This window comes from Herpailurus yagouaroundi, unplaced genomic scaffold (assembly GCF_014898765.1).
Source record: "Herpailurus yagouaroundi ecotype Mexico unplaced genomic scaffold, PumYag 246, whole genome shotgun sequence".
NCBI classification, from domain to species: Eukaryota; Metazoa; Chordata; class Mammalia; order Carnivora; family Felidae; genus Herpailurus; species Herpailurus yagouaroundi.
In genome coordinates, this window is record NW_024412463.1 from 4207413 (window position 1) to 4232809 (window position 25397).

The window sequence follows — 25397 nt, forward strand, 5'->3', positions numbered from 1 at the left end:
GAGTTCGAGCCCCGCGTCGGGCTCTGGGCTGATGGCTCAGAGCCTGGACCCTGTTTCCGATTCTGTGTCTCCCTCTCTCTCTGCCCCTCCCCCGTTCATGCTCTGTCTCTCTCTGTCCCAAAAATAAATAAACGTTGGGGGGAAAAAAAAAAAAACTTACTTAATCTTAAGCCTCGTAAAGCATTATGGTACAGCTGCTTCTACAATCTCAAGGAAATTCTAAACATATTCTCGTTTTATCCCAAATCATAAAAACCAATACCAAAAAAAGCTGTGGCATTAAAACATACTAAAGATAAAGAGCAAGTTGTAATAAGATGAGAGGCTACAATAGTCAGAAAGTAAATAAACTACGTTCAAAATCAGGAACAGCTCGAGTTACAAAATGACACTAACAGACTGCCATTAGCACACTACACACTGACTCAAACTATTCTCCAAGGATCTAACAGCATAGTTGAACAACAATATTAAAAAAAGAAACACAAAGAACCGCATCATAATTGTTTAAGCCAGTAAGAATTAAAGATCTAGGAAGCTCCTTACCTGTGTGCGTTCTGAGATGAATATTGAGGTAATAATTTGAACGGAAAAACTTCCCACAGTAACTACATTCTCTTGAGGACGTAAGATGCTTTATTTTTCCTCCATCATCATTTTTATCTTGAAGCAGAAACAAAAATACTTATGTAAGAAGACAGCTCGAGTACATGAGTAAGACAAGTGGGCTTTAAGTATTTTTGATGGAAGCATTTTTGGAAAAGCATAAAATAGCTTTTATATATTAGTGCTGGGGTAAACCAGAAAGGGTAGGAACATACCAAACACTGTTTGGAGGTCATCTGAAGTCTCGCAAGCTTTTTAACATGCGTGCCTTGTTTTTTGCTTTGTTTTGTTTTGTTTTTGTTTCCTGAGTACAGCCAACTTAGTGGATCGTTAAAAGAGTCCGTTCCTCATTTGCCTCAATCACAGGAAAGATCACTTAACAGACTGACATGCATGGGCAACTTTCTGTTCTCCCAACACGTCTGCGACATGCCTGCTGGACCTACACTCGCTGGCTGCAATAACCAGCTTCTTCAGAGTAACTGATTTAGAAAACTGAGCCAATATAAATTGCCAGTTTTCCCAACCAGACAGAAGGCGATCCTAAGATCAGGCCAGCTACCACTAGAGGGTAGCAAGCACAACCTTATCTTCACAGAAAATAAAAGGTTTGGCATTGGGTCAAACACCTTGTTTGTCAAAATTGAGCATGTTTTGGAAAGCAAACCGTATCATTCGCCAGCACTCCTGTGGACAAGATATACCTGAGACCAATCAGAATCTGTCCCCAAGTGACAATGGGTTAAACTTGAAACTTCAAACTCTGCACTGAGCAGGAGAATATATCTCTGCTACAAGAGAGTAAAGGTCTGCCGGGGACGCTCATTTAAAGGGTTATTGTATTTAAACTCCAGCCCTCCAAAAGACCGTTCCACTTGCTCCAGTTAAGATACCCACTCCCACAAAACTGAGTGTCAGAGTTCTCGATCAACCTCCTCTTACTACACACACTACACAATGAGGACAAGAGAAGTGAAGTCATGTCTTAAAATTGAGCATCACTAAACTGGCCATTTTGCCTTGAAAACCGAACTCCAACCTTTGAAAGGCCTCCTTTCCCTGCTCCTTCCTCACTCTGCATTTTGGACTGTATATATTTGGTTTACAGATTTAAAAAGCAGTTTATAAGCAAACCTTGGGCAGCCTCCAGTACAACAGAGACCAGATTGCATGATTCCCCCTCAACTCCCAGAGGAAAATGTATCCAGCTCTAAACATTCTCAAACAGCAGGAACAGGCACTGATGGAAAAGATGTCATGAAGACTTAAAAAATAAGAATTACAAGAATAACCACTGTTAAACCTATTTTCAAGTAGAACAAATATAAAAACAAAATGTTTACTTTGTCTTTTGATCTTCTTTAAAGTAAATCTAAAAGAAAGCCAGGTTGATGGTAAAAAAACAGTAAGCCAAATGGAAACCACCCCGTCATGATACAAATTGAGGAGAATCAATTCTCTCGACACAGAATGCCTAGCTTTGTCTTCCAATCACACCCACCTAGCCAAGTCGGAACTTTACTGCAATTTCCTACTCCCAAGTATGCATCAGAATTTGTTATGTTGCATCATACCCAAAAAGTTATGAAATGCCTTTCTTTTAACAGAAAGGACACGAAACGCCCACATATACCTGGTTCCTGCTCCTTGGGCATCACCTCTGAGTTTTAAAGAACTGCAAACTTTTTTTTACCAATAGGCTGTTGAAATGATCCTTGGGAGGTGGAAGACAAGGGCTGACGAACCAAATTTTGCAAACAGAAATCAGGGCAAAGAAATGTTAAGCAACCTGTAATCCGCCACAAAACAATGCAGTGGGAGAACCCGCCTCCAGGCAAGTCAGCGGCGCTCCCAGCGATTATCATGGGGCATTCTATCTGCCCAACCACCAAGATTTCCACCCAAGATTTCCACCCGGTTCTCCGGCCCACACCACCCACACCACCCGCTGGCAGAATGTGACTGGCCATTTCATTTCTTTCAGGGCAGCTGGCGGACCTAATTATCTCCCCATTTACTACTACATGCCCCTGAGAATGGGACCCACGCTAACAGGGACCACTATAAAGATAGAGGTCTGTGTTCAAGGCCTTCTTTATGATGTCATTAAGACACCATAATGTGCTTTCGAGATTCCCGAAGGCTGTAGTATGCTAAGTGCTAGGTTTCCTTGTGTCCCATCAAAGTCCAACCATTCTAAATACTCCAGAGGAACTAACAGCTTGTTCTCACATCCATCATGTGATCAGAAGAAGAACCAGGGCACTGGTTTGGGGAGGATCATCTGGTCAAACTCATCTTGGGTCTCACACTCGAGTTCTGACCAGCCAGCCATCAAGTTACAGTGACAGAAGGCAGCGGCTGAAACCAAAGACCACTTTTGTGAATGATGATGTTTCTCGGAGACTAATTCACGTTCCCATCACTCGGCTGCTGAAGACGCAGGGGTTCTTTTAACTGTCTTCCAGCAGGAGAGTCCTTTATTCAAACCAAATCTTACTAAATGGATATGCCAAGTCTCTGGTTTAAGCGCAGATGGGCAAGGCTTGAAGCACACGGGTGGGATCTCTCTGCCTTAGATACGATGTCCACTGGGCCTCAAGACACAATGTGTCAGTGACAGCTTCTGTCTCCTATAAAAGCCATTAGGACACTGAAAACCTGAGCAGCGAGATTCCTTTAAAACATCTTTGGTGCTTTCGCGTTCCCTCTATTTTGAGCACAAATGGACTTAGTTCCTGAGCTAACCGTTAACGAGCACTAGTCCCCCCAGACATGAGAGGAGAGGGTACCAGGTAGCCCCAAACTCTCAGTACTCACCAAACTCTCTCAGTACCCTTGCTCTGGCTGATCATCATTCCCAGTGCCTTTCGTGACCCTAGAAAACCATCTGGAATAAAGGCATGAAGGCTGGGTACTGAAGGAAGGGGAAGTCTGTTGCATCGAGGGATACCTTGTTTTTGTAGAGGAGATCAGGTTGGCCGGAAGAACGGAGCGAAGCCCAGGGTCTCTCAACCCTGACCTCACGGGACACTAGGACCACACAATGACTTGCTGGGGGGGGGGGGGGCCGTGCGGGGCACGGGAGGACACTCGGCGGCATCCCTGGCCTCTACCCACCGGACGCCAGCAGCACAACACGAACACAGTTTTGACACCCAAAAAGACCTCTAGACACTACCAGGTTCCGCTGGGGGCAAAACTGCCCCAGTTAAGATAATGTGTGTCGCTTGTTAGCCAGATATTAAAAAAAAAAAGAAAGAAAGAAAGAAAAAAAATCACACAGTTTTCAGAACAGGAAGAAACCTTGAGAAAAATCAAAGCCCTGAGAGGTTAGGTGAATTTACAACGAGGAGGGTACCAGAAGAGCCTGGACCCAAACCCGGCTCTCCGACACCAACCTGCCAGCGCTGTCCGGGGCTGGAGGCGGAGGAAAGACAGCACGCAACGGAGCGCCTCACTTACCCAAATGGAGCCCTTCCGGAAGTCCGTCCTCAGACCCATCTTCAGAACCGCCTTCTCGATCGACGGCTCCATTCTCGTCCAGGGCGGTGGTTAGGTCCGGAGAACACGTCCTAGGCTGCCTTCCGTCCACGGACATGGTTGGCGATTCGGCGTCGGCCCTCCGATCCTTCTTGTGGACCCTCGAGTGCAAGACCAGCTGGTGGTAGGTCCGGAAGGCTTTGCCACACTCAGAGCAGTGCGTCGGCTTCTCTTTGTTCCCGGACAGCTTTGGGTCGGCTTCCACGGAAGGCACTTCACCGCCGGAGGGTCTGGGCTTCTCCTTGTCCTGGGAGAGGCCCGCGCAGCCGCTTTTGCTGGGCTTGGGCTTTCCAGAACCTTCGGGATGGCTTTTTCCGGCGTTCCAAATTTCTCCCAGCTCTTCTTTTTCGGAACACGAATCATCGTTGTCGGTGCTGCCCTCCTGCCCTGGCTGCTCCTTCACTTCTCGGCAGACGGCGACTTTTCCTTTGGTGGCCAGCTGCCAGGCCTGATAGGTGGTGAACGGATCGAGCTGAGGTATCCATTTGGTGGGCTTCTTCCCGGTCTCGGGGTGCGATTTGGGCCGCAAGTTCAAGAACTGCAGGAACTCTTCCCCCGGAGCTGGCATCCCCCCCTGCGGAGAGTCTGTCTGTGTGCCTCCGCTGCCGGAAGCAGTGTCTTTGGTGTGCATCTTCCTGTGATCGATCAGACTTTCCTTATTTGGAAACAGGAAGCCACAAACCATGCAGATTTTGTAAGGAGAGGAGATGCTCTCCGCCACGTGCTCCTGAACCACCTCGTTGATGGTGGCGGGGCTCTCGGCGCCCGGCTGCAGTTTGCTCTTGGCCCCCGCTTTGCCGGTGTGTGTCCGCATGTGGTTCTTAAGGAACCAGGGCTCCTTGAACCTCCGTCCGCACACATGACAGCCGTAAGTGAAGGAGTCCTTATGCTTCTTCATGTGGATCTCGACGTCGAAAGCGACTCTGAACGTCTGCCCGCACACTTCGCAGCTGAACTCTTCGTTTTCTTTGCAGTTCTTGTCCTTTGGAGGCTCCGTTCTCACCTGAGTCTTGTCCAGAGGACTCAGGTACTCCGCTTCCACACGCAAAACGGCCGGCTCGCAAAGGATAGGCCGATGTTGCATCAGGACATGTTTGTTAAGGTCTTCTGAATGCGTGAAGGTCTGATTGCAGAACATGCAGTCCAAGGGCATATATCCTTCGATCTGGATTATATTTTTCTCTTGCGTAGCTCGGAAAGGAACGGTGGTGGTCCCTTTTATGGACACGGCATCATCTATCTCCATCTGGGTACCAAGAGAATTGCCAATAACTTCTGGTCCATCCATATACACCAGCAGGGACTGAGTTGGCATGTTTCCTGGCACTTTAGGATTGTATACAAAGTAAGAATCCGGTGGAGGGATTTCTGGAACTGGAATAAGGCCACTTGTAAGACTTGTCACTCACGCCCCCAGCAGCCCTGGACTTAAAACGAGAACGAGTATTTGTTACAAAAGTTCAAAAGCAAAGTATATATTCCTGTAGCTTCTTATCTTCAGAAGTCTTAGGAAGCTCGGTGGCAGAGCCAACCACTGGTTCTTTGCACAAACAAGGCAGACAGACTCCCCAGCGCTTTGATTCAAATATGAGTCAGCACGGAGCGTTCATTCTCTTTGTCTCCATTGAGTGAGGGATTCAATTGAGCAAGAAGTCAATCCCAGCAACCTGGAGACCAGGGATTTCCAAAACCTAGAGGGGGAAAAACAAAAACCAAAAACCACAGAAATGGTTAGCTGGCTGCGGCCAGAGGGAAGAGAAGCCCGGTGTGGACGACGCACAGCTGGTCCGCTTGTGGCAGAAGAGGGTGCCTCGCTCGTCCACTCCACTTTCGACTAACATCGCGCATCCTGTTAAACATGCCCGTTAATTAAATCGTTAGCATTTTACCCACTCAGGACACTTACCAAATCGCTGGATTTTCATCCAGGGAAGAAACTGAAAACGTGGTGCTCTAATGATTGAAGTCTAAACTTGAAGATTCAGGACAGAAACGGTTAAATTCAGCTGAATGCAGTTTAAATGCCACTGCAATGCAATGTTTGTCCTTACCAAGAGCCCCTGCAAATCTAGAGATGATACCAACTGTGAAGAGTGCCAAGTAAGGCCCTCTCTAAATAAAACGTTTAAAGCCCGAACTTCAAACTGTCTTCTATACAGTCAAGACACAAATGCCGAACAGCACCCTTGAAGATCACACACGCACAGGCCAACAACACACACGAGAACAGAAACCTTTCCTAAAATCCACATTCAAAAACTACAGAACACCTCAGAATGAGGCTCATCGTGGCCAAGGGGAACCTGAATCATTTTGGTTCACAGGATATTCTAGCCCTCAACCCACTGCCCAAATCCCAGCTGCTTTTTCAGAAGGCAGAAACTGCCTTCAACAAAAGTCAGGGTAGGGCTCCCTTGTGCACACAACAAATAAGGAAACACACGAACCAGGCTACTCGGTGAGGGTACACTTGAAAATCCTCCACATGGCAGGGTCAACATGGCTCAGTCTTTCATCAGAAAACGGGTCCTCCCACTTTTTTAACCCACCCTTCCCATTATGCACTGGCCAGGTGAAAAATGGATGATTACTTTATGTGGCTCTGCAGGCTCAGATTTAGAAGCCAATTTTCATTCTTGGAGAAGAATTAACCTTCAAACCCAACACCCTCCCCTCCACCTTTCTGGCAAGCACAGAATTGTTTCTAAATAGACTCAGCTACTTAACCTGAAGTCTGTTAATTCCACCCAACAGAACAAAAAGACTTGCAAACTACTCCCACCACCTTGCCTTGACTTTCCTTCTCTCCACTTCCTCAAAGAGCAAGGGCCTCTAGGCTCAGAGAAGACAAGGAAACATTTCTTCCCCTACTTTATACTCATAATAGAAGAAAATTCTCATGCTCTTTGCTATCTTTAGTTTTGAATACACTAGATCTTTAACATTAAGCTTTTCTAAATAAGGCTGCAGATCAAAGATTAGGGAAAAGAAAGAAGGTACTGAAGTGTTTTATCTTAATTTCTGAGTCCTTTGTTGTGATCACAATGGAGGATAAAACTCTTGGGCTGGCTACCAGCTTGGTGGGCTTTAACAGAACACTCCAAAGGCCCGAGTTCTAGTTCTGGCTAAGTCACAACCTTAAAGTTGTCACCACCACCTACCTACCTCACCTTCATCTACCTACTGCAGGCGGTTAAATTACAGGATCACCCTTAAGAGTTCCCAATGTCTAGGGTTCCAGGGGCAGAGCTACACGTATGGATAGACAGACACCAAAGAATATTTGATGCTTTCCCAATCAAGATATTAAGTGATATTTGAAAAACGTAACTGATAATTTAGGGTTCTATGCAGTCTGTATTTACTGAGTGCCGGTGTACCAGGTAATATTTTAACTGAAGAAATAACAGTACATACTCTAGACAAGCAGTTATCAAACTGACAACACTGTCTTCACTGGCAACATCTAGATGAAAAACAGAGAAACAACTCAGTGAGTCCTACACAAAACGACACAGATTAATTTCAATTTGAATAGAGGCTGTCCTCTATTTGAGGTCCTTTCTGTTTGGGGGTTGCAAACTGGCTTTTTTAAAATGAAAGAGTGGCAATAGCAATCAGTACTTTTTTTAATGTCCTAATTTGCCAAAATCAAAGTTAGTCCTCTATGTTGGACCTGTGTGTGTGTGTGTGTGTGTGTGTGTGTGTGTGTGTGTGTACGTATGTCAGAAATTTTACTACTCTCTGATATTTTAAGTTTGGGGGAACTCCAGTTTCCTACAAATAATCTTTCCCCAAAAGACACCACTCCTAAACTCAACCTCTGAATTAGAAACACGGTGTGGGTACATAACATCCCTATTATTTCCAATCCAGGGTAATGACGTGACCAGAAGGAAATGCCTCAGTTTAGTTTCAATTTTTATCTCTGAAATGTTCAAATATCTGGGTTAAAGAAGTCATCATCAGCTTCTAACACAAGACCTAGAGGATTAGTAAAGGAGGCACAGTGCAAAAAGAAAAAAAAAAAAAAAGTAGGAGCGGAACAGAGGCCTGATGAGGGGAAGGACGTCCTAGGCCCCCCAGCTCCAGGAGTCTCCTACGAGGGTCAGATGGGGAAGGAGAACCTCCCAGGCAAAACCTGAAGCACTTCCTCCTCAAGGGAAGCTTCTGGCACAGACTGTGATGGCCACCGACTGTGCCCAACTGTCCTAAGCACTAGAATCCCGGTGAGTCATGGCAATCCTTACTACTCAGCCAAAATCTGCAAACCCTGGGCCACCTGTTTGAAGATCCCAGGAGCAGAGACCCTGTCGACCTTGTTCACCATGATGTCCCCATGCCTAGAAGGGGTCCCTGGCATGGGGCTGGGCCCTCAATAAACCCCTGGTGAATAAATTAACAAACACTAACATCATCAGTACAGGTATACAATCAGTAATGCACATCTCTGGCCACAGTCACCAGTCTGAACTGATCTGATATTAAAATTAACCCGAAGGTTCATGAGAACTTCTTTCAACACGGCTCTCCATGGCTGCCATCTAATTTACCATTCTCTGCAGTTTCAAGGGTGTAATAATAAAAAAACAAGAATCCTAATTAATCCTACCATGAAGTTGACCAGCATAGGCAAAACCTTATCATTTAGATTTAAAACTACGCTCCTTACTGACCCACCAAAACAGACGTGCAGGACAAGCTAGGAAAATCTGACAACAAATGCCTCGGACTCTTAAGAAACCGTGTGCAGACTAAACACTTCCTTAAACTATAAACCAATTACCTGTATCACTTAAAACCAATCTGCTAAACAAAACCCCCAATCTTTAACAGTGACTGCAATAATACTTGAATAATAACAAAACTTACCAAAAAATACACATTCTAATCTAATTACTGTTAATAACAACCATTCCAGTCGAGTGAAGTGCACACCCACACACAGCCTTCCTAGAGCCTCGTTCTCCAGGTGGAGCAACACAGAAGCCACACAGAAGCCACGGCAGGCACACCAAGGCACTGCCGGCCCAGGAAGTTGTCTGTCTTCACAAAGAACTGGAGGAGGAAGGAGGGGGAGGATCTTAATCCGACCCCTAGAATCTAAATGCTTTTAGTTTGCAGAGAAGTTGAGCGTTCAGAACATACTAGGCTTCCTGAAAGGCAGTTTGCAAAACTGTTTGTCAGTGTTTAAAAAAACGTTCTTAAACCTTTACTCAGGGAGACGATACACTTAACCTTCAGCTATACACCCCCAAGGCACCCGAGGCAAGAGGTTATCCGGCATAAGGTATTCCGCAAGAGTCCTGGTGATTACTTTATACTGTGATTAGGTACTTTAAGAAAAAATTTACAACAACATAATCTTTGAAAAACAGTAGGAACCATATTGCTTAGAAGTGCCTAAAATAGAAGTCTAATGCTCTTTAGGCCATTTCTGTTTTTTGTTTGTTTGTTTTGTTTTAAAGCAGATGCTCCATGGGGAGTAAAGCTCGGGAGATTCTGCCACTATCTACAGATTTTGAAATTAGCAAATATTACACATTATACAATGCTTAATGAAAAAAATACAATGATTTGTGCTTAAGCACAGCAAATTAGAAGGAAATGCCACCTTGCTGACAATTGGCTGTGACTTGGGAAGAGTCCTTCATGTACAAACATACTCACACTGTTAACCTTTACAGACAGCATGCCTCCACTTTAGCTAAACAGGTTATCTTACATTTTTTGATATGGAATATTTATTACCCTATGATGGAGCAAGAGGAATTCAAAGTCCTCAAAAACTGTCAAAGACACACAATTCTGTTTATAACTAAGTAATATGCAGTATTCCTGCAATTCTACTTTTTCCCTCCGAGTCACTGAAGTGTCCAAATATATGATCTTTAAAGTATTTCACCCAAACAAACTGCTAGTCTCTGGCCTGTTTCATTTGTATCCTGTAAAGGGCGAAATTATCTCCAAGATCTGGTCAGGAAACTTAACAGTTTTTCTATAAAGGTTCCTTCTGTACGTTACACATAGGAGTTTTTTCCTTAATCCGACAAGTGAGGAGAACTGTACATAGTTACGCCACAGCGACAATCCAAACCTGTAACTTTAAATCCTTCAACACTATTTCAAGGAAATCACCAAGGTCACACCCATGAGCTGAATGGTCAACCCAACTTTCCTAATATAGCTGTGAAAAGATGTTTAAAAGTTCAGTGAAAAGATTAAAATATGCAAAAGGTTATATTCAGCATCACAATCTAAAACTAGTCAAAAGCAAATGGCTTAAAAATAAAAAAGCCATTGGCCGGTTCAAAGGCAAAGCCTGGGAAGATCCTACGGCCATCTCATTTTCCTGAAACTGTAATAAGGGCTCAGTTCTAAATACAATTAGAGACCAGAATACTATAAAAATATACAATCATATTCGTACATTTGAGTGTCAGGATTAAAAACTCTGCCTGATTCATTCCAAATCAATTAAGGTCAGTTAAAGGATCTCAACGTGAACTTGAAGCCACATAACTGGTTTTAGTTTCGGTATTATCAATATTAACAGATCCTGTGGTCTGTAAACTGGCTTTGACAAATCCCATCCTGATCGGAAAAAGAGAACTATAAGGGAAATGAATAAAACAAGAATTTTAATGCAGCCATCACATGAAGCCTTGCGATCTGTGAGATTCCATTCCTGCCACTTCACCAGTAGTACACCTTAACTACTTTTGGAAAGATGTTAGAACTGCACCAAAAAGAGAGATTTCAATAAAAAAAAAAAGCCAACCTATCTTTACCTATATTCTCTCGCTCCCCACAAAGGAAACGCTTGTGTATCTGCACACACAGATAACTGCATATATAGGTATAGAAGGAACTAGAACCCTAACCCTACAAGGCTACCCCACACACCTACACCACTTTTTCCACAAGGCCAAATGGTGAGTGCTCTTGATTATACCCAATTTAACGAACCAGATTAAATATAAACACGGGCACGGCCTTTTAAGGCAGGCGCTCTTTCTTTAGCCAACATTTAAAGATTCCCCTCCCTATCTCTGTTGAGTAAATACTAAGGTTGTAGGTCTGGCTCTTTTAAGTCACCTGTTTGCTTTCAAAATTCAGGGAAAAGCTCTCCTTTCAATTAATACGTATATAATCACTGTTCCTTAGATTTGTATGCTGGACTGAAAAAAAAAAAATTAGCCACCGATTTTAAAAAACCCAAAACACACGTCTTCTGGTGTAAATGAACTGTGTTGAAGTCACCCCGATGGACACAGGTAGGAGAAAAAACAAACAAACAAACAAACAAGCAGTTCTCCTAATGGGATTCAAGAACAAAACAGATGTGGACTCTAGCTCCGGTCCACAGAACCATAGTTTAAATTCAAAACGTTTCCTGACACGCTGGCAACTAATGAACAACGATACACAAAACACAAACGAATCCATTAAAAAACTGGCATCTGACTCCGGGTAACAGAAGCTCTTCAGCCCGAATTGAAGGAATGCGGAGGTCAAAAACAACTTAGGTAAAGCTTCGGAACAAAAGCCCAGGAATTCAAACTAATTCTCTCATTTAACTTCCCCGGCTGTCTTTTCAGGTTTAGTAATTTTATTTCTCAACGTGATCATAAAATTACCAAACTGGCCCCTGATTTCCAGTAACTCAGTTATGTAGTTAGCCTGGGCAGGAAGTAATGGGATGTTAAGAACAGTCAGTCAACAAATGTTCAAATGTGAAGTCGTTTAATGAACATTCCAATGTTAAGCATAAAGGGGCGGTCTGTGGCGGCAGCTGGCTGCTGGGGGCTGGGGGGGGGGGGGAGCCCCAGCATTTATTTGGAAGCTAGCTCTAAACAAGAGTTGAGCTTCCTCGTCCTGAACGGCAGATTTTAGAGAAGGACGGTGGTCGCACTTCCTCAAAGTCAGACTTCCAGCTGCCCTCGTGGTCTCCATTCAAAATCCTCTGCCCCACACACCACTACCAATTTGCCTAACTGTGTTATCGGTCGGAGAGGAATCGCCCAGATCGCCTCCCTTCCTAACAGCCAACACTTCAAGAACTTTCTGCTGCCCCCAAAAGGAGGCCATTCGGTTAGGACGATCAAGCTTTCCCTCTCCCGAATTTCAGAAATTTCCTGCTGTCTTTGTGTAATTCATTCTTTCTTCCACGTGCATTTTAATCTGGTTAACACCCCTCCCCCCCCCCCAAATCTGGAGGTGAGGTGTACAAATCGAGACTCTTCCAGCCTCCTTTAGTTTACAGGCTGTAACTAAACCTTTCCCTACTTGGAGCATTTAATATGATTAGGATTTCTTTCATTTCAGCTCAGTAGCTATTCTGTAAACACCTTCCAGGTTTTTACTTGTAACACCTCAGTAACTCTTTGAAAACTATTAGGTGTATTCCAGATGTAGTCGTTTAAATTAAAATCTCCTTGCACTTACTTTATTCTAGTGGAATACTCATCAGCTTATACAACAGTCTCAGGTTTCTCCCTCCTACTGTACAATTCTAAACCTTGAAAATATATAGCCATTGTTCGGGACCTTGGCTTCAACTTCCCAATTCATTTACTAAACAAACTGCCAGGGGGTTACACTGAAATAGGAAATTAGCAATGAGCCATTTAAAATAAGTCATCCCCAGCAACCTCAAAAAAACTAACACACAGGCCATCCTGGCATGTGTGGGATGGGACAATGTGAACATTGAAAGACAATGAAATGATCTTTGAGCAAATGGAAACACAGCTTCACGTGAAACATAAAAAAGGGTCCAGATCATGCACAGTCCTAAAAGAGTCAGATCAAAGTATCTTTTTTTTTTTTTAAATCAAGTGGTAGATAGTAGGCAGTCAAGAGTCATTAAAACTACTCAAAAGTTCTTATCAACCAATATCATTTTTGTGACAACAGGGAGAAAAGAATGTAATTTTATAAAGTGGGAAAACACATCTTTGGGGACCCCTGAGGCTCTAATCAAGCGTCTCGGAATTAAGAGTGCTCCAGGGTTGGGAAAAGGCAACCCTGCTGTGGCAAAAACATGCCATTTCATCATAAATGTTGTTAAAAGAGAGTAAAGTGATTATCTGAAATGAGGAGAGAGGGACTCTGTCGTTGCCAGGCCATTATATTCCTTAATGATTTCATCAGTTTGTAAGCGACTGGATGATGAAGTCTTATTTTCTGATTTCCTCTTTAAAGGTCCACTGGAAGGGAGACGGGCGGCTACTCCTCCCAGAAGTTCCGCTGCCAAAAAATGGAGGCTTACAAAGAGAATGCAAATCAGCCTCCACCTTAAAGAGTAAAGGCAAACCCTAGCACTCCTCCGTCCTCCCCCCCCCCCCTCCCGGGCGCCCCCCCCCCCCCATCAAGCTGTTATCTAAATAGATTCTTCAGGGTGAAGGGGGAAAATATTTTCTACAAATTTTATCAACGTGGTGTATTAGTTCCTTTTTTTGATTAGGAAGTGAAAGGGAAGGATATGAACCCCAGACCACTGCTAAACTTCGATCTGAACAAGTTATTAAAAAACAGCAAAGGTCACACTGCCAAGCGTTGGAAGGTGCTGTGAAGATAAAAGGTTGGAACCAAGTTGGACACTAAGGAAAAGTGTGTCCTTCGCCTGGAGAAGTCATAATCCTCCCCCACTTCCTCCCCCAGCACGCAAACCAATGTGGAGCCGACAAGGAGGAGGCTTCCTCTTCTTCACGCTAAATAATTAACATTCCAAGCAATCAGATTATTAACCCTATTCGAACAAACAAGCCAAATAGATGGTGTGCCTAGTGGCTACTGACAAGAGGATTTTTAAGTAAGTCACACTGCCTCTTGAATTTAAGACCTTCTAGAACTGATTAAAAATGGAAGCAATTTGGGGCGGTGGGAGGGGTTTTTCACTAGAACACCAGGATCAAACGCACACACACTAATACGAGTCTTTGGGATACTGAACAAAACAGTATCTAAAATAAACAGGACTTCTCAGAAAAAGTCATCTACCATTAAAGGACACACCTTAAAAGTTCCTAGACACATTAACTAAGCAAGCACAAACCAGTGGTTTGACTGCTATATTTTTCAGACAAAAAGCAATTAGGGTATTACTCCGCACTTGCCCCTCCAGACACGACAGGCCTTTTTAGAAACGCTAGATTATTCACTCAAAGTGTTATAAAATTTAGTATTTTAAGTTTTAGCTGATATCAACCAGGGCATCCATCCATGGGGGGGGCGGGGGAGGGGGGGCGTACAGTAACAGAACATTTCTAAATGTACTTAACATATACAAAAGAGAAGGTGCAAGGCCTCCCAAGACCCCTACCTAGTCGCCAGGCCTGGCCGGCAGCTGTTGCTACCCTGCCTTTTCTTTTGTTGGGCTTAATCTCATGTCAACTCATTCAACCAACTCAAAAGCGATGAAGACATAATTGAATCAACCTGAACTAAATCAGACCTAGGCTTCTTAAAACATACAGCTTAATGGTTCCAAATGATCTAGAAAGTGAGGAAACCAGCTAGTATGTAGCATGTAGTAGTCAATACCACAGGACCCCAAACTGGCCCAAGGACCACTGCAACAGCCCTGCATTTAATACACATTTAGGAATGTTCAAGCTAGCGCTTCAAGCCCTATAGGCTGATTCAGAAAGATAAACTGAGGCTCAAGGAATTTCAAAGAGGAACACAGCAAAGCCTTAAACTCCAAAGCGACTATTCTTTCCTTGGGGAAACAAAAAAAGAGAGAAAATAAAGTTTCTGCTACTCCCCGTGTAAGCAGGCCACTGGGGTCCCAGAAGTGGCCACTGGTGGCTCTTTCCTGTTCCTGTAACTAAACCTTTAGGAAAAGTCCCCGCCTGCCCACCCCACCCCACCCCCATCCCACCCGCCCAAGAATGCTACTTCCCGTCCTCGGTGGCCCTTCCCTGAATCCCAAAATGCGGGTTCCAAACCGGGACCTGGACGTCTGTCCCGATCCCCGGGGCGCAGGTACCGGCCTGCAGGTCTGGCCCCCATCCGGGCAGGACCGCTCAGGCCGCCCCAAATCCGGCCTCCAGGGGCCCCCAGCAGCGCCCTCGTCTCCCCTCCCCATCCCGTGCAGCTCGCATTTTGGGGCCAAAGCTAGAGAGAAGAGGGCTCTACATCTGAAACTGCGCGGTTTCGCCACTCAGCGCCTCCTGGCAGAAACTTCCCTTTTAAAAAAAAAAAAGAAAGAAAGAAAGAAACACTTATAGGCGAACATTTCAATCCTTCCTGCCCTTTAGAGTTACTAGTTCTGCTTCCAGCTGGCTTTGGGACTCCAAGTAGAATTAAGTTATAAAGACATTCTTTAAGCGTTTAAGGGCTATTTAAAAAGTTTCAAAAAATCTTTAAAATTAAAGAGAAAAAAAAAAAACAACACCTTATCACACACATCCAGGAATCGCAGCCCGTGCACCGCCTACTCAGGGATGGGCAGGAGACCGGGAATCCCGGGGACGGATTTGGGGGCGCCCGGGGGCTTGTTGGGGTGTGCGTCGGGGTCTGCGGCGACGCCAAGCCCCTCCCTCGGCCCCTGTAGACGCGCCCTCCGCCCGGCCCGTGTGGACGGTCCCGGCCATTGTTTGCGGGGGACGCCTGTTAGGACGCATTGTTTTGGCTGTTCCCAAGTTGCCCCGGCCCCCCCTCGGGGCCATCGCGGGGGGCTCTGCGCCGGCCCCCTCACCTCCGCCCGCCCCCCACGGCCAAGCCGGCAAACCCGGAGAGCCGCCCGGCGGAGCCACCCAACTTTTCCGGAACAGCCCCCCACCCACCCACGCACGCACGCAGCCCCCGGCTCTCTCCGGCCAGCCCCCCGGCCCGGGCCGGAGAAGGGGGGACTCCCCCGCCCCCAAGCCCTCCCGTCAGTCCCCGAGAGTGAGTGTGATGGTAAAACACTGTACACACCGGGGGCTCGCCCGGCACCTCCTCACTGCCGGGATCGCTCCGTAGCCGGGTGGGGAGGGGGCGCCCTAGAGGAGCGGAACAGAGAGCAGGAGCGGGGGCCGGGCCGGGCGGGGCGGGGGTCATCCGCGGAGGGGGGCGAGCTAACGAGCACGGGAGACTCGAGGGCGGCTCGGGGGGACTCCGGAGGGGGCGCGCGGCGCCCCTGGGCCCGGCGCGGGCGGGAGGCGCACCCCCTTTACCTGCGGCTCCGGCTCCTCGGCCATTTCCTCGCTCGGCGGCGGCCGGGACTGAACTGACACCACACGAGCGAGCCGAGGTTTGAATGAGGAGGGAGCAGGCGAGGAGGGGAGGGGGCGGGGAAGGCAGGAGGGAGGGGAGGCGACGGGGAGTTTCTCTCGGCCTTTTGTGCGGACACCTCCCGGCTTCCGCGCCCGCACCGGCCCCCCAAAAGAGACGGGGGGCCACTGGACGCGGGGCGAAACCATCTCCCCGGGCGCCTCGAGAAACCGCGCCTGGAAGACCCACCCCCCCCAACAAGGGAGAGCCCCCCCGCCCCCACCCCTCCCCCGCCCGGGGGATTTGGGGGCCGGGCTCACCTCGGGCGCGGGGCTAAGGTGAGCGGGGCGGGGGTGCGCACGGGGGGCAAAGGCGCGGGCGCCCCCTACTCGTCCGCGCGGGGACAGTGCAGGCGCGGGGGGTCCCTAGAGCCGCCGGGGCGCGGCGCGTCCGGCGCTGGGGGACTGTTGGGTCAGAAAGTGCTCTGGGAGCAGCTGTTGCGCCCTCCCTCGGCCCGGCCGCTCGGAGATGCCCCGCCTCCTGCCTTCACGGGCCGCGGCGGCCCCGCCCCTGAGCCCCGCCCCCGAGCCACGTGGTCCGCGCAGGCGCGCCCCTGCCCCGCCCACCGCCGCGGACTCCGCCTCCGGGACGCGAGCGAGCCGACGAGCGCGCGCACTCCCGTTCTCGCCTGAGATTCCCGCGCACGCGCGCGCCTTTCACCACCCCCACACACAGTTTCCCCCCCCCCCCCCCCCCGCCCCTCCACACACACCGCCTCCCGCCATCCGGCTAAACGTGGCCCGCGCGCGCTCCGGCGGTTCCAGTGACAGGTACGCGGGGAGGGCGCCCCCCTCCCCGGGGGCAGCGCGCAGGCGCAGATCCAGGCCTCAGCCTCGCCGCCTCCCCCTCCCTCGCAAGGTGTGCCCAGGCGAGGGAGGGGCGAGTAGCAGCACTCCGGGTCATCCCGAATTACCAGCAGAAGCCTCTGCGCCCATCTGAGCAGGTCAGAAAGTGAAGTGCACAAGCATATCTTCAGATTTTCGTCAAGTGTGAGCAAGGTCGCGGAGGTGACATGATTAAAATGGTTTAATGGGTATCTTCATAAAGCTATCCTGTAATTGTTGTTTTTCCAAAAGGGCTCGACTTGCGCCGCTATTATAACTTGAGATTTCTAAACTTGGCCTGGGTTCCAAGAATCCACTTGGCTTTGATAGAAACCCACGTGGAGGAAACCGAGTTTAAACTGCGGGGGGGGGGGGGGGAGAGACAAAACTAGCCTTGCCCCCTCCTTCCCAGAAACAACGTATTTAGAGCGTTTCCTACCCTTCCCTGCTCACAAAAGGAGAAAAAAGGTTACGATTCCGAAGGCCTGTCTGTGTTCCCTCATTTTAGGTTCGCCCCAGGAGGAACCACAGAAGCAACAATCACAACCACTAAGTTTTCTGCCCCAAAATGCAAACGAATTCAAATGTAAACAGAGCTAGGCAACTCACCGAAAACAAAACAGCAAAGTATTTTTTTTTTAATGGGATATGGGTGTATCCACAATGGAAAAACTTAAAACCTATCAAGAAAGGCACTTAAAGGATATATTTAATAATTGGGGGGCTATATAAATGCTCTGCTGGTGAGCAGTGGAGTTCTTAATAGAAAATGGAATTTTGAGAGACAGCTTCTTAGCAGAGGGGAAGAATTTGCCAAGTGTGATGTTTTGCTGTCATTTTATATATAACTACTAACCCCACATATGGTCTGGTTAGTCTTTTTTAAAAAGGAAGTGAACCAATTACTTACTCACAATTAGCAGTGCCAGAAGTAAATTCTTCGGCCAGAACTCCTTTTTTTTTTTTTTTTCCACCCAAGTACACTGATGTTGATCATTTGTAGTACTCAGGTTCCTTTTCTCAGAGAAGACAAATACCTTCTTTTCAAATAGTTTTTAAACCCTTATAAGTAGTCACATCCTAAAACGCAATCCAAGGGCACTCTTCATAAACAAGAAACTTCATTTAACTTCTCCAAACAGCGGGCTTGGAGCATTGCTACAAAAACAAACTATGAGCAAGTGGAACCAGGTTGAGTCTCCACATTAAGTGTAGCCTTACTCTACATGTTAATGGATAACCTTTGAACTCTGAAACCTTGAATGCTGTAAACACAATAGCACTGATAGTTAAAATTCTAGTGTCAAAACTGAGCAAAAAGAAAAGTCCAAACTTTTCAGAAGGGATAGGGAAACAATCAAATGTTTTGACAAATAATGGTTCCACTAAGAACAATGAGGCTTCTGGCTCTCAGACCTTGTTGCTCCTGAATCATTTTCTGAGCAAAAAAAAAAAAAAAAAAGGTTGTGTTTTTTTCTCTGTGCCCTCACAAAGCTACCACTTTGTTAGCATAATAGCATCCTATGGTTTGTTAGTTACTGTTTCTCTCCTCCTCCCCCCACCCCACCCCCCAAAAGCCTTGTATATGTTGTAGCTTTTAAAATTAAAAAAGAATTGTCTTCACTGATCTATCGGCTCAGAGTTTTGTATGCCATCCTTATGTTTGAGCAAAGAATTACAAAGAACCCTGTTCCTGGAGATGTGCCAATAAAACTGGGAAATCGTTGCAAAAATTCTGCCAGTGACTGAGTGCTGGGTTGCAAACACGTACTGTGTTTTTAAATGGACATGGAAGGATCTGCATTTGCTGTAAGGGCATCTGTGAGACACAGTCTCCCCCTTTAAAACAGGAAGACTCACGCTTAAGATTTACTTGGAAAGCATGCATAGTCAAAACAATTAAAAGTGGAAACTCCAAAAGTAAAGGAGAACACTGGGAGCATTTGGTTTTGTAGTAAAAGTGGAAGAACTCATTATTATTCTATGAAATGAAAATGGAAAACCAAGCGTTGGTCTGCATAAACTTAGCTCCACCCACGAGTAATCCTGTTTTGCCATCACTCCTAGCTAGACTATCTCTCAAAGAGTCAGGTGCTGCGGAGAGGCAAGCAACACAAACAAAGAATAGGACCAGAAATGTCCCTTCCCATAGAAGCTGATGCTCTGCACATGTTACTTGGAGAAAGGTCGAAAAAGCCCCACTTCACCTCTCCTTAACGCGACAAACATCAGCTACACCTCGTTTTTCACAATTATCCAAACAGACCGGCCCTCCTCAAGATACATTTCCCAGTGTATGCTTAGAAAACTGCACCATTATCTCTGATTTAATCCTCGTGATAGGAGACCTCTTCATTTCCCTAACTTCTGGTTTTCTCTCCAGATGCTGCCTGCGACACAGCCTTCTCAGATCTAATAACAAAAACAAAAACCCTTCTAATTTGCTACATTTAACATTTATTGGAATCATCCTGGGAGACTTCGCCTTCATTAGAAGAACAATGCAATACGATCTTCCCATTTCACAAGTATTTATTTTCCTGTGGAACTATTGCAGAAAAACAGTTTTGGAAACTGTACGTAAATCCTTGGAGCTGAAATGGAGCCAACATAGACACTCGACTTAAAAGAATGCAGTGTTCAGAGCAGGAAAACCTGAAAAACTGCAGTGAGGAGTCAGCAGGAAAAGAAAATGAAAAAGTTAAGGCGAACCTTGCCAGCTCCTGCTAACTACAAAGGACATTTGAGAAGGAAACCAGGGCAGCCCTTTTAACACGACTGAATGCACTAAATTAAGGACGGATCACCCAACAACTCCAGGGAAAGCCACACAACTCTCCTTCCAGTAAGTTTCTTGATCCCACTCAAGTCCTCTCGAAATTTTAAGCCCTCTATAAAACATCGCAATAATAGATGATAAAAATAAATCGCAGAAATCACCTTTCAGAAGTGGAGGCAGCGTCTGGAGCCTGGAGACTTCTCTCGGAGTTTGCCAGCCCACCTGGCTCGGAACAATACTGCAAGAGATGAGATTACTGGTTTTTCCAAGCAAACCGAAAAGGGAGGGGCCAAGTATAAGGCTCAATTCAAATTGAGGTTTTGATGCAATCATGACTTGATTAAATTAATCGACCTTGATGATGTGCAAAGAGCACAGTTGATTTTTAACTGTATCTGTCCCATTCCCCCTCCGCTCTTCGGGCTCGACTTTTGTTTTCCGCCAATATCCTGGGTGCTTTTCAAGGCTGACTTCACTCACAATGTAAATGTATAAACTTTCTTTAAAAAATGACATGGGTCGGGGCACCTGGGTGGCTCAGTAGGTTAAGTGCCCAACTTGAGCTCAGGTCATGATCTCATGGGTTCGCGAGTTCGAGCCCCACATCGGGCTCTCAGCAGCGAGCCCGCTGTGGATCCTCTGACCCCCTCTCTTTCTGCCCCTCCCCCACTTGTGCTTTTTCTCTCTCTCTCTCTCTCAAAAGTAAACCTAAAAACAAATAAACATAAAATATACACATATGGATTAATTACATGTGTCACGTGACTTGAACACCCCTTGAAACCTTTCTGCACTCACCTGATATTCTAGATGGGACCTCTGGCACAAGGGGAGGGGTTGGAGGAGGAAGGTGACTAACAAAGTTTATTGAAATTCGATTCCCATTTCATCTCCATACATGGATCCGCCCACTTACTCAAGCCAAAACCCAGAAGTCCAACTCTATTCCATCTCCATCACCCTACATGCACCTTTAGTCCACTAATTTCTATGTTAATACAGCTCAACGTTGTCCACTTACCTCCGTCTCTAACACAGCACCATCCCCTCTCACCCTCTCCTCCAAATACATGGAGCGCGTAAGGCGCCTGCCAGCTTCTTCCTTTCTAAGTTTGCCTCAATACAAGCTCCACCCTAAGTCCAGGAGATCTTTTACAGGGTAAATCAGATCCTGTCACCGCCCTGCTTAATGGCTTCCTATGGCCTGGGGAGGGGAAAGGGGGGTTAAAGAACAAACTCCAAGAGCTGGCCTCCCCGACTCTGTACATCTGGCCCCTGCCTAACCTGCAGCTTCAAGTTGTGGAAGCCCTTCCGTGGGAGTCTAAGCTTCAGCCCTGAGGCCTTCCCTCTGACCCAGAGCCTTCAGACCTGTGGCTCCCTTTGCCTGGCACCCCCTACCCTTTCTTTCAAGATGGTGGCTTCTGTGCCTGGGAGTGGGGAGGGGGTGGCTTCCCTCTGACAAGGTTTCGGGACCTCTTCTCGCCACGGGTCCTGTCTCAACTATTCCATTACACCTTCTGAGAGCTGCCTTAGCCTTAGAATATGATTTAGTCTCTCTGGGCAGCAGTTTTCTTCACCAAATGTGGTGATGATGAAGAGGTGGAAGAGCAGGAGGAAGGCCTTAAAAGTCCTCATCACAAGGAAAAGAACTGTAACTATATGGAGTGATGGATGTTAACTAATCATCTTGCAACGTGTGCCTACATCAAATCATTATGTTGTACGCCTTAGGCTTATACAAGGCTATATGTCAATCATATCTCAATAAAACTGGAAAGGAAGTATATATACTTATTAATTATGTAAATACCTATTTTTCTGTAAGACTCTGGAGAATCAAATGAGACACACTACAGAGCTGTGAACCCAGAGTTTTGCAGGGGCGAGTGGGGAGGCCCGGCATTGTTCTAGGCACAGGAGACAGAGCTTGAGGGAAGCAAAACAAAGCGTTTGTCCCTTTTTATTTTTTTTTTAATGTTTATGTATTTTTTAGAGAGAGAAAGAGACCGAGCACAAGCGGGGGGGAGGGGCAGAGAGAGAGGGAGACACAGAATCCGAAGCAGGCTCCAGGCTCCGAGCTGTCAGCGCAGAGCCTGACTCGGGGCTGGAACTCATGAACCAGGAGGTCGTGACCGGAGTGAGCCAAAGTCAGAGGCTTAACCGACTGAGCCACCCAGGCGCCCCAGCGTTTGCCCCTTTTTAGAGGGAGACAGACAAACACATAGACAGCAGATAGTATGTCTGCCTCATATATTGATAGAGCTGACCCCTTCCTCACCCTTGAAACACTTTTTCCCTTGCTTTGGAACCCCACGTTCTGTCGATTTCCACCACCGCCCCCTCTGGTCCTCACTGGAGGCTCCTTCTCAGAACCCTTTGCTGGTTCCTTCGCCTCTCCCTGACCTCCAGCCTTGGAAGCACCCAAGGCCCATTGCTGGTGCCCTGTGGTCTCTTTTCCTGTTCATTCCCTAGACGATTCCATCCACAGCCCAATGGCCCAAAAGGCCATCTAGATGTTGAGGGCTCCCAAACATATATTTGTTATTTATTTTGAGAGAAAGAGATGGGGAGGGGCAGAGAGAGAGGCAGGGAGAACCCCAAGCAGGCTCTGCATGGTCAGCTCTCTCGGAGCCCGATGCGGGGCTTGGACCCGTGAACCGCCAGCTCGGGACCGGAGCCCAAACCAAGAGTCAGACGCTTAACCAACTCAGCCCCCCAGGTGCCCTTCCCCTCAACTCTGAAAACGTATTTCCAACTACCACTCCATCTCTGCGTAGATGTCTGCCCACAGCAATGATCAGTAGATGCGCTCACAACAAACGCATACCGAAAGGAATAGTAAAACATGCAGCTTAGCTGCAGAGAGGTCCCGTGGGGAGGGAATTGAGATTTGGGGCTTCAGGCCAGTCCCTGGGATCTTGGCTCTCTTTCTTCATCTGCAAATGGGGATTCTAACCCCTTCCCTGCCTGCCTCATTGGATGGCTGGCTTGTCGGGGTCAAACCACAGGGCAGCTGGATGTCCAATAACACAGGGCAGCTCATCAACACTGAGTATCCCTCCACAAAGGGCTCTACTTTTTCGTGGGACTATTTTTTTTTAATGTTCATTTCTGAGACAGAGCATGAGCAGGAGAGCGGCAGAGAGAGAGGGAGGGAGACCCAGAATCTGAAACAGGCTCCAGGCTCCGAGCTGTCAGCACAGAGCCCAACGTGGGGCTCGAACCCACAAACCGTGATATCATGGCCTGAGCGGAAGTCGGTTGCTCAACCGACTGAGCCACCCAGGCGCCCCACGTGGGACTGTCTTTGAGTATACCTGGGACTCTGGCCTCAGCGTCCCTGGCAGCACTTACAGGAGTCCTGACACCCAAGCTTCCGCCCTTTGCTGAGAAGAGCATACGGGCTCCTTGTCCTGTTTTCTCCTCTTCCTTCCATCTCTCCCTCCTGGGTGAGTTAAGGGTCTAGTGGGCTATCTGTGTAGCTGGTTAGAGATTTCATTTTCTTTTGTTTTGTTTTTGTGAGTTTTGTTTTGTTTTGTTTTGTTTTTTTGGTCTGAATCAGACTGTTAACGCCACTAAGGGCAGGGACTTGTCCAGACTCCCACCCAGCAATGCCTCCTGCATTTATTTCTCTGCCTTGGGATGGATGGATGGTGCGGACCAGAGCACCAAAGTTTCAAAGAGGTCCTCTGCCAACAGCAGAGCCAGCAGGCCGGGAGGCTAGCTGATAAGCGCTAACATTTATTGAATTCTTAATGTGTGCTTTTTCACTTTGTAACTCATTTAACCCCTCTAATGACCCTGTGAGGTAGGGTTTATATTTTTCCATTTATTAGACAAAGAACCCAGGCAGAGAGGGATTAAGCAGCTCTCCCAAGGCCCAGAGGCAATAAAACGGCAGCCTCCTTTCCTGTGTCGACACTGGCCAAGTCTTACCCCCACACCCTGCTGGTGCTTCCCCAGGACCTTGAACCAAGCCCAGCACATAGCAGATGCTCATTAAATACTGGACGGAAAAATAAGTAAATAAATAACTGCGTGCCAGGCACTTTACATCTATTATCATCACATCCTCCTAGTAACACAACGGCTACTTCTAGCCTTGCTTTAAATGCAGAGAGGTCAAATATGCATTCAACCCACAGAATGTGGCCAGCATTGTTTGCCACGGGCCTGGGACGCAACTATGAGGGAAGGGAGCTCTACGTGGACCGAGCTACCATTCCAGCAGAAGCGCAGACAATCACCTCTCTGTCACATCGATCTTTTCAGAAGTCACATCGATCTTTTCAGAAGTCACATCTGATTACATCAGGGCCCTGCCTAAAACTCCCCATGTCTCCTAGAATAAAAACAAAATCCCTGATAATGCGGCAGGCGGGATTGCTGGGGGGACTTTATCCCACCAACACTGGGATGTGACTGGAAAGAAACGCAAGAAAAACTGACCCACTGAACTTCAAGTTCAGTGTTTCTTCCTTGAGAGATTGGCTCCTGAAAGGCGGCACCTGGTGCAACAAAGAAGACGTGGCAAACTGGAGGACACCGTTTACTTTCTCTCCCGTGTGGAGGGCGCGCTCAGAGAATCAGAGCTGTCACCGATAAGCCTACCTGGCCACTGGACTAGCCAAATCTTCACCCCTTGAAGTTATCACTGCCTTTGCTTTAACAAGAGGAAACTGAGACTCAAGATGAGTAAGTAGCCCGCCTGAGGCCACCCAGCTGACAGTTGGTTCCCCAACCTTCCAGATGACACTGAGGCCAGCGGGCCATTTGAACCCAATGTCAAACCCCAGCTCTGTCACCAGCCGAAATCTCCTCTCTTCTAAAAATCTACACTGATGCACATTTCTCGACATCCTATTTCCTGAATGTTCACCAGTCAGCCATGAGTGAGTGTCTCTGGGGCAGGGTTGAAACATCCTCACCCAGCATTCCTCCCCACCCCCAATCCTGGAACAACAATATTTCACTTGGTTGCCCCGGGGCTGGCCCCTCCCACCTCAGTCCCTCCCTGGCATTCTTGATGTACCTGCTTACTCTTCCTCCAAGTCCTCCAAAGTCCCCAGTAGACTCCAGATCTCCTTTGAAGGTAGGGAAGAAAGGTCATGCAAATTCACGTCCCAAAGGCAATTAGCAGAGTGCTCTTTTGCACACAGCTGGGAGGCAATAAACGTCTGTGAAATGAAAAATGTCGTAGGGACGCCTGGATGGCTCAGTAGGTTGAGGTTGAGTGTCTGACTCTTGATTTTGGCTCAGGTCGTGATCCCTGGGTTGTGGGATCGAGCCCCACATCAGGCTCTAAGCTCAGCATGGAGCCTGGTTAAGATTCTGTCTCTCTCCCTCTGCCCCTCTTCCCCACTTGAACTGTGTCTCTCTCT

At 47.2% G+C, this 25397-nt stretch overlaps 1 protein-coding gene and 2 long non-coding RNA genes across 4 annotated transcripts in view; 1 reads left to right on the forward strand and 2 right to left on the reverse strand.

The window, feature by feature from the left end:
* The window catches only part of ZNF217 (zinc finger protein 217), a 17397-nt gene extending 6652 nt beyond the window's left edge, over positions 1-10745 (reverse strand). The window contains exons 1-3 of the mRNA XM_040459745.1: positions 6056-10745; positions 4072-5840; positions 451-663 (exon numbers count right to left, since the gene is read on the reverse strand). Of these exons, the coding sequence (XP_040315679.1) occupies positions 451-663; positions 4072-5464 (1606 nt within the window). The 5' untranslated portion in view covers positions 5465-5840; positions 6056-10745. The remainder of the gene's footprint in view (positions 1-450; positions 664-4071; positions 5841-6055) is intronic.
* A 6209-nt stretch (positions 10746-16954) lies between these two features.
* On the forward strand, positions 16955-19653 carry LOC121020124 (uncharacterized). The gene is made up of 2 exons (XR_005785956.1): positions 16955-17183; positions 19621-19653. It is a non-coding gene; the product is annotated as an uncharacterized LOC121020124 (long non-coding RNA).
* Positions 19654-20148: 495 nt separating this feature from the next.
* LOC121020123 (uncharacterized) overlaps positions 20149-25397 on the reverse strand; it is a 10980-nt gene continuing 5731 nt past the window's right edge. Inside the window, exons 4-5 of one of the 2 annotated variants that reach the window (XR_005785955.1) lie at positions 25049-25100; positions 20149-20254 (exon numbers count right to left, since the gene is read on the reverse strand). This is a non-coding gene — a long non-coding RNA (uncharacterized LOC121020123). The remainder of the gene's footprint in view (positions 20255-25048; positions 25101-25397) is intronic. The other variant, XR_005785954.1, reaches the window with a different exon arrangement.